The 13,843-nt window shown below is 40.4% G+C and overlaps 1 protein-coding gene across 1 annotated transcript in view; it reads right to left on the bottom strand.

Annotated features, from left to right (window-relative positions):
* The window catches only part of lrba (LPS-responsive vesicle trafficking, beach and anchor containing), an 897,133-nt gene that overhangs the window by 528,697 nt on the left and 354,593 nt on the right, over positions 1-13,843 (bottom strand). Inside the window, exon 35 of the mRNA XM_043699616.2 lies at positions 11,026-11,134. Coding sequence (XP_043555551.2) covers positions 11,026-11,134 — 109 coding nt within the window. The remainder of the gene's footprint in view (positions 1-11,025; positions 11,135-13,843) is intronic.

Genomic DNA, 13,843 nt, shown 5'->3' with positions numbered 1-13,843 from the left:
GGTTAATAACAGAATCTGGATGCAGTGCTGAAAGAATTTCAAATATTATTGTTCACTCACTGAACAACAATCTCTAACAAAACACCAGCTTGGGGGGGGGGGGGGTCCGGCACGGTGGCTCAGTGGTTAGCACTTCTGCCTCACAGCGCCAGGGACCCGGGTTCAGTTCCCGTCTCGGGCAACTGTCTGTGTGGAGTTTGCACATTCTCCCCGTGTCTGTGTGGGTTTCCTCTGGGTGCTCCGGCTTCCTTCCATAGTCCAAAGATGTGCAGGTCAGGTGAATTGGCCACGCTAGATTGCCCGTAGTGTTAGGTGCATTAGTGAGGGGTAAATGTTGGGGGAATGGGTCTGGGTGGGTTGCTCTTTGGAGGGTCAGTGTGGACTTGTTGGGCCTGTTCCCTCATTGTAGGAAATCTGATCTAAAACTCACTTCAAACTTCACATCCGACACTGCTACAAACCTCAACCATATTTCACAGCTGCCAGCTATTCACCCATGATGACATCGCCCAAACATATGGCATGACACTTTCATCAACCAAGCAGGACAAATTGGTACATAACTAAAAGTAGCAGCTGTTAACAGGTGGAGAGCAGGCATACTCCATGCTCTCATTCAAATAGAAGTGGGTGGTGTTCATTATTGTATCAACTGTAATTAAGGTCACAGCCAACAATGGAGTGACAACTCAAGACGACAGTAAGTTCCCCCTGAATCCACAACTCTCACGTGTAGACACTATGCCGTATAATTTTGAAACAACTTACAGACAGCAAATGTATGTTGTGAGACATTCAGTGCAAATAAGGCAGAAAAAGAGTAGTTCAGATGCCAGTCGCTGGTAGGTCACACTAGTTCTGCTGCAGAGAATTCAGTTGAGCACTTTGAGAGATGGCATACAGAAAAGGCCAGTGAGCATATAAAAGTAAATGCTTTGTCCACTGTCAGGTTGGCCAGAGAGCCCTAGGTCAAAGCACAAAGCTGGTGTTTATTTTTAAATTGGAACTGTACTGAAAAGATTTCTACTCATACGTTTATACAAATTCTTACTTCAAAGACCACTGTAAGAGCACAATGGCAAGTGATCATGTCAATGGGAAGAGAAGCAATAGCTTATCACACTCTTGCTATAATCTAGCAGACTAAAATCATAACTAATGAAGAGAATCTCACTAATTAGAATAATTGGGTATCTAGCTATGCGAGGTCCCTTTGGGAAGAGTTACTATGATATAATAGAACTCTTCATTAAGATGAAGAGTGATATTGATTCTGAGACTAGACTCCTGAATCTGAGTTAAGGAAACTATGATGGTATGAGGCACAAGCCATCTGTAATAAATTGAGGAGTGTTAATTAAAGGGATGACAGTGGATAGGCGATGGCAAACATTTAAAGAATGCATGGAGGAACTGCAAACAATTGCTATTTACTGCCTGGCACAACAATAAGATGGGAAAAGTGACCCAATTGTGGTTAACAAGGGAAATTGATTTCCTTTAGAGAAGGAAATATACCATCCTTACCTGGTCTGGCCTGCACTCCAGGCTCTCACATGCAATTGACTCTCAACTGCCATTCAGTTAAGGTGCAATTAGAGATGGGAACAAATGTCATCTTGCCAGGGATGCTGACATACTGCGAAAGAATAAATAAAAGCTGTGGGACCATGCTTTAGGAAAGATTTGTTGGTTTGAGGTATTGCAGTGCAGATTTACGAGGATCCATGGGTTGAACTACGAGGAAAAATTGCAAAAACTTTCTTAAAATATACAAGGTCAAGCGGTGATGTGATCAAAGTTGTTAAAAATATTAAAAGGAACACAGTTTTGTTTTTCTCAATCTGCCCTCTCACTATGCTGATTGATGCATCTAGCTCAAGAGGGATATATTCTAAAATTACAGAACCATCAATCAGTTGTGAAATTAGAAAGCACTTTGACAAACAAAAGCTGGCAGAAGTTTAAAACATTCAACCATCAATGGTAATTGATGCTAGATCAATGTTTAAAGTTAACACTAAGATGGAAAGTATTTTATTAATCAAAGCCACTAATAGTTATAGAGTAAAGACAGTAATATGAAGTTAGGCTTCAGATTGACCATGAGCTCAATGAGTGGCAGAAAATGAGAGAGGGACGAAATAACATAATCCTGTTCCTATGATCATTCTCAGGCAAACTGAAAGCACTATTACTAAGAAAATACCTAAGCACCCATTGTTTACCCAATATCTATTGCTGTACCGATTATCTCATCATCGCCATATTGCTTTTTTATAGAGTCATAGAGATATATAGCATGGTTACAGGCCCTTCGACCGAACACTTCCAGGCCGACCAGGTTTCCTCAACTGAACTAGTCCCATTTGCCTATTTTTGGCCAATATCTCTATATGCCTTTTCTATCCATGAAGCCTGTCCAAATGTGTTTTTAATGTAATTGTACTCACCTCTACCGTTTCCTCTGGCAGTTTCATATATGCACCATCCTAGTGTGAAAAAGTTAGCTCTCAGATCCCTTTCAAATCTTTCCTCTCTCACCTTAAACCCTGTAGTTTGCCCTCATCTACCTTTGGGAAAAAACCTTTGCTATTCACCTCATCTATGCCCCTTGTGATATTATAAATCTCTATAAGGTCACCCCTTAGCCTCCTATGCTCCAGGGAGAAAAGTCCCAACCTCTCCTTATACCTCAAACCTTCCAGACTTGGTAGCATCCTTATCGATCTTTTTGCATCCTTTCCACTTTAATAACATCCTTCCTAAAGCAGTGATTAGTATTCTATGCAGTATTCCAAATGTGGCCTTACCAATAAATTATACAACTATAACATTGACCATCCAACTCCTGTCTCAATGCTTTGACCAATGAAGGCATGCATGCCAACTGCCTTACTCACGACGCACTTTCATGGAACTATATACCTATTATGAACAGTGCTGTATAGATACAATGTTAAAAACCGTGCAATTAGTACAGATGTTTGCCTAAAAGTCAAGTTGTGAAGCCTTCAGATCTGCTGAAAAACGGGGATCAAACTATACACCAAGTCGAAAAGTGAACAGAGGTCTAATTATACACCAGTTTGAATAAAAGATGTCACCACGTTCATTGTTTCCAGTGTGGGGTCTGTCTATATCGGCCCCATTTAGACTCTCCATGCCTTTTGCAACACAGCTCATATCGTCCGCAGATCCTTTACACCCATCTCTAAAGTACCGGGATGTAAAATATTTGTTTGAAGGGTGCAAAATTGAGGCTGACTACACCTGCTAACACAGGATATTGTAGGGTAAACATTAGGATGGGGATGTCTTGAATTATATGCCGATTATATTCAAAACCCTGAGACTGTCTTAGGGACCACAATCTAATGCGCAGTGCTCTAGAAGCTGCAACGATGCCATGGGAACTACGTTTTTTATGCTTTCATATCAGTTTTCCAGATTATTACTAAATAATACAATTAACATTGATTGATCTTAATACCAATCCTCTGCCCAATTCTTGATCCATTTTAAGAGCTCAAGAAAAAGCAGCATAGTTTAAAAGCTCAACAATTAACATTTCCACATCTGTGCACAACTATTCACCTTATAACTACGAACTAATGCTTTAATCTAGATCAATCTAAAAATATATTTAATTAAAAGGTTTACTGCAGATAGACAAGTCATGTCTTTAAGAAAGGGGAGGTAAAGAGGACCATCTATATCTAGGGAACGTGTCTGGAATGGACTGATATGGTGCCACCGCAGGACTTTCTAATCAAACACACCACTTAATAAAAACAAACATATTTCATTGTTAATGAAGCTCCATAAAGGAGAGTTCGATTCTTTCCATCAAAGCGAAGTATCAAGGAAAATCTCTCAGAGCAACAGAGGGGCATCATGAGAGGATCTTTTTCACATTAAGAATCCCATTAGAAAGAAAACACTAAAAGGTAATTGAATTTCCTTCAGTTATCTTCATCTCTGTCAGCTACTGCTACAATAACTTATTCTCCAGAGCAGAGATAACTCAATTCTTTCCAGCTAGCATATGTTATGAATCCTTTAAGCAAACTTGTCTAAATCACTCTGGTCCTCTATCAGCTTCCATGTGTATATGAACCCTGACAGAAAAGAAACATAAATTTTTTTTTATCTGTTTGATTATTCATCTTCTTTCATGTTTTATTTGAAGGTTTACTTGACAATCATATCATTGCTAATGACTGCTTTGTAATAATGAAATACAATAACAAGTTCACAATATATAATCACTACTTTTGGTGCTAAGTCAAGATTTTGAGGTACAAAATACTTTTTCCTTGTAAGTTTATTCATTACCAAAAGTGATTACAAAACCAACTAAATCAGTTGTGATGTATACAATATAAGCATTTATCAATGCAATCTACATTGCATAGAAATTCTGTTAATATTTTCTAATGATGACCTTTTAAGTCAGATATATCAATACAGTACAATACAATTCATGAGCACCCCTCCCCCGACTAAGATGTAGCATGTATGTCACAATTAAACTGAACACTTCTGTCTATGAACTGTTTTACCTTGATTCAAGATTTCAAGTTTCATTTTCTTAGCCAAGTACAGTAACTGATGTAAATAACCACACAGTATGACATTTGTTATCATTCCAGATCCTAAAAATCTAACTAGTTTTTTTTTAATATATGTATTAGTTTGAGGGAGAATCATTGGCCTGGAGAACTGATTGCTCTTCTTTGACTTGTATTGAAATACAGCACCTAGTTTATGTGCTCATGTTCAGCTGTGTGACTTTAACTTTCAACCAACTGATCCAATGATGCAAATCTTACCAGGAGAAACTGAGGTCTGCAAATGCTGGAGATCAAAGTCAAGAGTATGTTGCTGGAAAAGCACAGCAAGTCAGGCAACATCCGAGGAGCAGGAGAATCTATGCTTCAGGCTGGAGCCCTTCATCAGAAATGGAGGCAGGGAGCCTCCGGGGTGGAGAGATAAATGGGAGGAGCGGGGGTGGTCTCTCCACCCCCAAGGCTCCCAGTCTCATTCCTAATGAAAAGCTCCAGCCTGAAACATAGAGTCTCCTGCTCCTCAGCTGCTGCCTGACCTGTTTGTGCTTTTCCAGCAACACACTCTCAGCACAAATCTTACCAACTGAGCCACATTGATTCCATAGGGGACATAGACAGTATGGGATGATGTCAACAATACTGAAAATGTAAAACCTATAATTTGGTTAATATCTCACAATACATTTCCCATTCAATCCACAGTCTCTTCTGACTTCCAATCACTCATAAATATGGATTCTCTTGTTTTCCCCTCCTTCCTAACCACCATTAGAAACAGGGAGGTCGAGAGATGACTTAATTGAGATATACAAGATAATTAGAGCATTTGATAGGATGGACACAGAGACTTTTTCCTTGATGGCGATGGCTAGCATGAGGGATCATAGCTTAAATTGAGGGTGATAGATATAGGATAGATGTCAGAGGTAGTTTCTTCACTCAGAGAATAGTAGGGGCATGGAATACACTGCCTGCAACTGTAGTAGATTCGACAAGTTTAAGGCATTTAAATAGTTGTTGGATAGGCATATGGACAAGAATGGAAAAGTGTTGGTTAGATGGGCTTCAGATTGGTTCCACAGGTCAGCACAACATCAAAGACCGAAGGGCCTGTACTGTGCTGTAATATTCTATGTTCTATGTAATCTTTTTTACTTTGCCTTTCAGATAAGCAAGAAGTGCAATGTAGCCAGGCATTGAAAGAAGGCCAAGAAGAGAATCTTGATGACATTGTACACATCTTTGAGGATTGTACAGAAGCAGAATCAGTGCATGCTAAGACACCATAATGAATGCCACAGCCAACATAGGAGGCAGGATTATGGGAGGTGACAGTTTTTCAGAGGACAATCGTGCACACTTTTGCTACAGGTGAATCAGACATGGAGTTTGGTGGAGAAAGTGAGGGCTGCAGATGCTAGAGATCAGAGCTGAAACTGTGTTGCTGGAAAAGCGCAGCAGGTCAGGCAGCATCCAAGGAACAGGAGAATCGACGTTTCGGGCATAAGCCCTTCTTCAGGAATGAGGAAAGTGTGTCCAGCAGGGAGTTTGGTGGGGCAAGGTAAAGCAAAAGAACATGATGGGTGTATTCAACAAAATGTCTGATGCATTAGGAAGGCTGTCAGAAAGTTTTCAATAAGTTTTCAATATGGAAGAACATGACAGAATCTGACACCAACTTTGCACAAAATTGTGTGCAGAGCTTTTGAAGTCCTTTCAAAAACACAACTGCTGGTCAACTCCATCAATACACGAAGACCAATCATGATGCACCACCACCTTAGGGTTAAAGCCTTAGCTTCTACTGCAGAGAAAGCATCTCCACCAGAAATCTGAGTGTGATTAAGCAGGGTTGCTTTGCTGTTGTGCATGGACAGGTGCCCTCAAGGTTATGGATGCCATTATTCAAAACCTTCAGTAGAATGTCAAGCTTTTCAGCAAACTCCCCTTCAGTAGTTTATTAGGATTTCTAAGGGGCCATCCTCGGATTTAATTGGCCAGACTTTTGCCACCTGTGCAGAATTAACACAATCTGAAAAGGATATCAATGAAAAATAAAATTGTAAGCATCACTAAAACTGATTAACAGATGATAGAACACATTAGTTTCTTTTATCATGGGAGCTGTGTGTAAATTGGCTGTTAGATTTGACTACGAAACAAATGAAACTAAATTTCAAAAGTCTAATGGCTACCTGCATGAATCGCGAAGAAAAGGGGAAAAAAGTGAATATAGAGGTTGCTAAATCACCAGAACACATTAGCAGAGAAAAGGTTATTTTATGACAAGATAAAGAAATTATCTGCAAATAGACCTACACTTAAAGGAATTTTACCTGGCCAGTCCAGAACTAGAGTTAATCATTATAATATGTCTACTTTCTTAATCAGCTTGTTCAAGATGTTATGAAAGACAACTCTCATCTGAGCACAGTATTCTGGCAATGGAAGTAGTCGTACAGCTGTGGGAACAGCAACTTTGATGCTCTAAGCTTAAACAGTAATTACAACATAGCCAAATTTGACATGATCTAGGACCAACTGCAAGACAACCTTGGTAAATATTTCACTTGAACATGAATGCTTCTAAGGAAATAATACTGAATAAGCAGGATAAATACCTATCGAGGACCATCAAGCTCAGATTGAAGAAATGTCCTCAAAGGATAAAGGATTTGTAAAACATCAAATGTACATCAAGCTAGAAAAACTCAGCAATTTAAGAAAGACAACTCAGAAAATGCCTAACTGGAGAACAGCACTGCAATACCACATACTCAGGACAACTGAAGTCAGCTCATTTCAAATATTTTACTCTTGATTTGAGCTTATGTTCGCAATTCAATTTGCTTCTGTTAAAACTTACTTCAAATTACCCCAAGACAGACATATGAAAATAATTAATTACAATGGGGGAGATTAACTCATCTTCGTAAGATATATCAATCGCCAATTTTCCGTCAGTTGTGTTAAAAAGGGGAAATCGGAAAACATGTAACTTTTTTGCCATTGAGGATTTATAGATTAATTACAGGGGACATTCTCACCAGCATCTACCAGACTCGAAACTACTAACAGCTGGAAGGACAAAGTCATCAAGCATATGAGACCACTACTTCCAGACTCCCAACCAAGTCACGTACCCTTTTCATCACTAGGTCAATATCCTGGAAAGTTCCACCTACCTTTTATTGGTAAATTCAGCATTGTGCGATTGTCTTCAACAGCGAATGCTGCAAGAGTCCATGAAAGTAGCTCACCAACACCTTCTCAAGGCCAACTGGAATTGAGCAATAGATGACAGCCTTGCCACCATTTTTACTGAGCAGCAAGGAGAGAGGGCAGAGAGAAGCGAGGGCTGCTGGGAAGGGAGAGCGCGAGAACTGTTTTTAAAGGAGCAGCAGAGGGAGAGGCCACAGCGAGGAGCAGAGTGTTGCCGGGTATATATTTGGACAGTGGCTGATTCCCAAGACACTACACGTGTAGGTGTGTCTCCCACCTGTTCTGCTCCACTAACCAAAAAAAAAGAACTCGTGTGTTGCTAAGGTAAGGCATTTCAATTGATATTTCTTGTGTATCGTGTGATTGTTTAAAAGTTATTGTTAGTTGGTTAGTTGAATAAGACCATAGAGAACTACTAGAAATTGTTTAACTCAAATTTATATAAAGTAAAGTAGAGATGGCTGGATAGGTGATGTACTGTAGCTGTGTGATGTGGGAGCTGGATGATCCCACTGTGAATGGCAGTGACCAATTCTACAGCAAGTGTTGGTTTCTGGAAGAACTCTGGATCAGAATTGATGATCTGGAATCTGAGCTTCAAACACTGCAGCACATCCGGGAGATGGAGAGTTACCTGGATGCTCTGTTTCATGAGTTTAGATCAGAGTAGTGCTGGAAAAGCACAGCAGGTCAGCCAGCATCCGAGGAGCAGGAAAATTGACATTTCGGGTAAAAGCCCTTCAACAGGAATAGAGGCAGGGAGCCTCCAGGCTGATCTAAACTCCAGTTTCCAGCATCTGCAGTCCTCACTTTTGCCTAGCCGCTTTGTTTCATGAGGCAGTCACACCTGGTAGATAAAGTAATTCCAATTCAGTTAACGATCAGGGCCAACAGGGTGTGACTGTAAATGATGCAGATGGAGGGATTCTGAGTTCAGGAGTGGAGCAGCCTCAGCCCTTGACCTTGTCCAACAGGTATGAGATATTTGCTCCCTGTATGGTTGAGGGTAACAGCTGTGGAATGGATGGTGCAGGAGGCTATTCAAGAGAGGGGAGCAAAAAGACAAATAGTTGTTATAGGGGATTCGATAATTAGGGAGATAGATAGCATCCTTCGAGAGCTGGATTGGCAGTCCCGCATGGTGCATTGCCTGCCCAGTGCCGGTGCCAGGTCCAGGACATCGCCGACTCGCTTGAAAGGATATTGGAGCGGGAGGGAGGAGATACAGTTGTTGCGGTCCACGTTGGCACTAACAACATAGGCAAGGCTAGGAAGGAGGATCTGTTTGGGGATTATCAAGCACTAGGAAGGAACTTGAAGAGCAGGTCCTCTGGATTGCTGCCCGAGCCACGTGCTAATTGGCATAGGGCTAAGAAAATTAGGGAAGTAAACATGTGGCTAAGACATTGGTGTGGGAAAGAGGGATTCCATTTCATTGGACATTGGCATCAGATTTAGAAATGGGGGGGGATCTGAACTGATGGGACAGTCTCCACCTGAACCGATCTGGAACCAGTGATCTACTGAAAAGGATAAATAGGATGGTCACTAGGACTTTAAACTTGAGAGTCAGTGGGGGGAGGGAAAAGGGAAGCGAAAGGGAGCATGGAGTCAAGTAGAAAGATAAGCAGCAGGTTAGCGTGTGTGCAGGGTTTAAGTTCAAGGCAAACTAGGAATGAAGCAAAAAGGAAGGATAACTTAGGACATATTATTAGAGATGTTGGAAATCATGAGTATAAAAAAATTAGCATTAAGGTGCTTTCCATGAATGCTCATAGTATTCGTAACAAAATAGATGAGTTAACAGCACAAATCATCGAGAATGATTATGATGTGGTAGGCATCACAGAGACGTGGTTGCAGGGGGTTCAGGACTGCCATCTCTCTGCACACATCTGAACTTCTTTATCTCTTTTTTTGATACTCATCTGAATTCCACTTGTCAGCCCTAACAAACTTCACTGAAATTTCTCATTTCTTGTTGTTGACGAAAATACTCAAACCATAAGATCCACAAAAACCACTGATCTAGGTCACTGGATAAGTAGCCCTGCATTTCTATGTCATCTTTCCACGTTGGATTTATCTCACTTTTCTGTTCAAATTTATGCTCCTAAACTCATGTTTCATAAACTTCAAATTCATAATGCATCAATGCTGTCAATCGGTCACATATCTAACATCTCACCGTGTCACCGTTCTAACCTGGGTGTCATGGTATGCTATGCATTTTGTTATCAGGGCATTCCCCCATAAGGCTTTTTAACTTAGGAGGGGGACACACTTTAGGAAGAAAGTGAAGGCAGTGGAGAGAAGGGCAGAAACAAGAATGAAATTCTTGATCCCTGTAATCGGAGGAGTTCTGATTTTTCTCTCCCTGAGAAAGGAAGGCTGAAAGCAGATCTGATAGAAGCATTTGAAATTATAAAGGGGTCTAAACAGAGTAAATAGGGAGAAATTATTCTTGGCAATCACAAAGTAATTGAGAACAAGAGAGTAAAGATTCAAAGCAACCGGCAAAAGATGAAAAGGGCTATGCATAAGACATTTTCCACAAATCTTTTGATTTTTGCCATGCAGATAGACCATTAACCATATGATAGTCATATTTTGATTTGCTGTTAATCAGGTTAACTTAGCTATTGTCTTCTATGAAATCTTTTAAGCTTTCTTGGTTTTTCTGTCTGATCCCCACATAGAGAGAGGGAGGGATGCGTGCTTTATTTATGCAGGCTCAGGGTGCTTCTTCTATTCTGCTCTAATTGGCACCCACACTGCATCTTAATTTCTAGCATTGCATCTTGACCAGTGGCTATTGTCAGACAGAATTTTTTTTTAAACTCAAAATATTGATGTACCAGTCTTGAATTTTCCCTCCAATTGCTTTCAAACATCAACATTCTATTTCACTGCTAAACAACACACATAGCACAGGACTTTCAAGTTGTAAACCTTTTCTGGCATCCCAGTATTGCAGTTCAAATTCCATTTCAGTTTAAAGATATGTCAAACATATCCTATAAAGCAATGATCATATACATTCTAATATATAGCCAGAATTATTTTTTGCTCAAACATTATTTCTCTAATGTGGGTTTTCCTTTCACATTGGTGTAATACATACACTACACTAGAGATTCCTGAAAGAACCAATCATTCCTGTGGATAACACTGGGCAAGCTTGTTAACATCAAGGAAAATTATAGTTTGTATCTGGCAAGTTATAGCTTACCTCAAATTCAGCATGTCTATGTATATCTTCTGCCCGCTGTCTACTCAGGATAAACTCTGCCTCATTTGCTACTCTCACCAGGTGGTCTTTCATAGTATGGCATAACAATCTAAACAGGAAAAAGCACACAACTTAGAAGCAAGTTCTCAAGTTGCAAAACAATGAAAATATAAATTAATGGTGAATACACATGGCTTTTACAATCTACTAACATTAGAATTATATTAACATTGTCCATTTTGCAAGTAGTCTGACTGGTGTATAACCAATATATAAAATATCTGAAATTTATTGTCCAAAACATAACTCAAGGAATGACATGCACACTTATAAAATTCTGAGCAGACTAGTATTTTCTCCCTTTATAACAGATAACACAATCATGCACAAGCACAAAAATAAACACAATTCTTGAAAGTAATTTATTTTACAAGAGAGAGACTTGGGCACAACTTGATGATGATGTTCCCAAGGAAACGCTCCCCTCATTATCCGAGGTGGAGGAGACTGGAATTGAAAGTTGCTGCTGAGTGAGCGGTGTCTGCTTGCAGCAATGCATCTTCTGGATGGTACAGAATGCAACCAGTGTATTGGTGAAGACAGCAAATATTTATGGTAGTAAATGGGGTGGATCAAGCACAGGCAGCTTTGTTTTGAATGGTTTTGAGCTTTGATCGTTGTTGGAACTGCACTTGCCCAACAACTTGCCGACTTCCACAACACTGTTGACTTATGCCTTATAGATTGCTAAATTGTTTTGAGAAACCAAAATTAGTTATTCACCACAGTATCTTCCAGATTCTGCCTGCACTCATAGCCAAAGCACAAGATATATAGTTGGCCCATTCAAGGGGTGAAAATTAATTTCCACATACAACCAAAGCATGAATGGAGGCAAACAAGGGCTCCTTCACTATCCGAAAGATTGTGAACATTATGCAATTAGAAAATATGCCCACTTCTAAGCACATGATTTTAAAAAATAAATTGTCCATGGGATGTTGGCACTCTGGCTAGTTTAGCACTTTTTGCTCAAACCTATTTGTTCTAAAGTGTTCATGAATTGCTTTCATGTATCACTTTCATGTATCACTGTAGTCCATGGACACTTGTAGAAAAGGGATTCCAGGATTTTGACTCAGCAACTGTGAAGGAATGGCAATATAGTTCAAAATCCCGATGTTGCATGTCTTGGAGGGTGGTGTCATTCCCATGCATCTGCTGCCCTTCTCTTTTCAGAGAGTACAGGTCATTTGGAAAGTGTTGTTCAGGGGAGCCTTGGTGAATTGTTGTATGCATGTTGCAGATGGTACACATTGCTGCAATGGTGCATCACTGGTGAGAGAAGTGAATGTTTAAGAATGTGCGTGGCAGCGATATCTCTAATTGATGCTGGTGCTGCACCCATCCACTCAAGTGAAGAGGATTCAGTTACACTCCTGATTTGTCCTTGATCAATAGTGGACATGCTTTGAGGGGTCAACGGGTTTGTTATTTGTGCAGAATTCCTACCTACAACTTGTTCCTGGAGGCACAGTATCATTTGACTGATGGAGCTCAGTTTCATGTCAATGGTAAAGAGATATACAGAGGAACCTCAATTATCCGGCATTCCATTATCCGAATTTCAGATTACCCGAACAAGATTGGAAGGTCCCAATGCTTGGCTGAATTTTTATCCAGCATTCGATTATCTGAACATTCAATTATCCAAACAAAATACTCCCTGCCCATGTCGTTCAGATAATCGAGGTTCCTCTGCAGTTAGATTGATTTAAATAGTAACGATCTGGAACCTACACGACATACATTTTCTTATTCACTAATGGGATTGTGGACAATGCAGGCAGGGCCAGCATTTATTGGCCATCCCTAGTTGCCTTTGAAAAGTGTTGATGAGCTGCTTTTGTGAACTCTTGCAAGCCAGTTAGCAAAGGTATGTCCACAACGCCATTAGGAAGGGAATTTCAGGAATTTTCAGATTTTCAGGTGATATTTCCAAGTAAGTCTAGCAAGGTGCTTGAAGGGGAACTTGCAGGCAGTGCCATTCCCAAATCCTGCTGTCCTTTACCTTCTAGCTGGGAGCAGTCATAGGTTTGGAAGAATCTGTCTAAGGAACCTTTGTGAATTTTTGCCATACATGTTGTAGATGGTACACATTTGCTGCTTAATGAGTGTCAGTGATGAAGGGAATGAATATTTGGTGTCAACCAAGCAGGCCATCTGTCCTGGATGGTGGGTCAAGAGTATGGTACTGGAAAAGCACAACAGGTCAGGCAGCATCTGAGGAGTAGGAGAACCAACGTTTCGGGTATGTCCTGGATAGTGGCAAGCTTCTAGAACATTTTTGCAGCAGTACTCATCCAGGCTGGAGGAGAGTATTCCATCACACTTCTGATTTGTGCTTGTAGGTAATGGATAGGCTTTGAGGAGTCAGGAGGAGAGACTTACTCACTGCAGAATTCCTGGCCTCTGACCTATCCTTACAGCCACAGTATTTGCATAGGAGTTGTTAATAGTGATGGCATAGAGTGTCAAGGTGTGACGTTTCGGATCTGTGTTATAGAGGGTCATTGCCTGACATCTCTCTGACACAGATGTTACTTGCTCATGTCACTGACACCTGGATATTGTCCAGAATTTGGACATGGATTGCTTCTTTACCAGAGGAGTCATGATTGGTGTCGAACTCTTATGCTATCAGCAGTGAACATTCCCACTTCGGACATTAAGAAGAGGTCATTGGTGAAGCATGGGTGAGACGAGGAACTTACCCTGAGATGATTGATGTCAATACCATATTTTGTGTTCGGCATGA

Source organism: Chiloscyllium plagiosum, unplaced genomic scaffold (assembly GCF_037043375.1).
Source record: "Chiloscyllium plagiosum isolate Xiang-an unplaced genomic scaffold, Cpla_swu_hap1 HiC_scaffold_1, whole genome shotgun sequence".
Lineage (NCBI taxonomy): Eukaryota > Metazoa > Chordata > Chondrichthyes > Orectolobiformes > Hemiscylliidae > Chiloscyllium > Chiloscyllium plagiosum.
The sequence above is the reverse complement of the archived record's forward strand: the minus strand, read 5'-3'. Positions and strand labels throughout refer to the sequence as shown.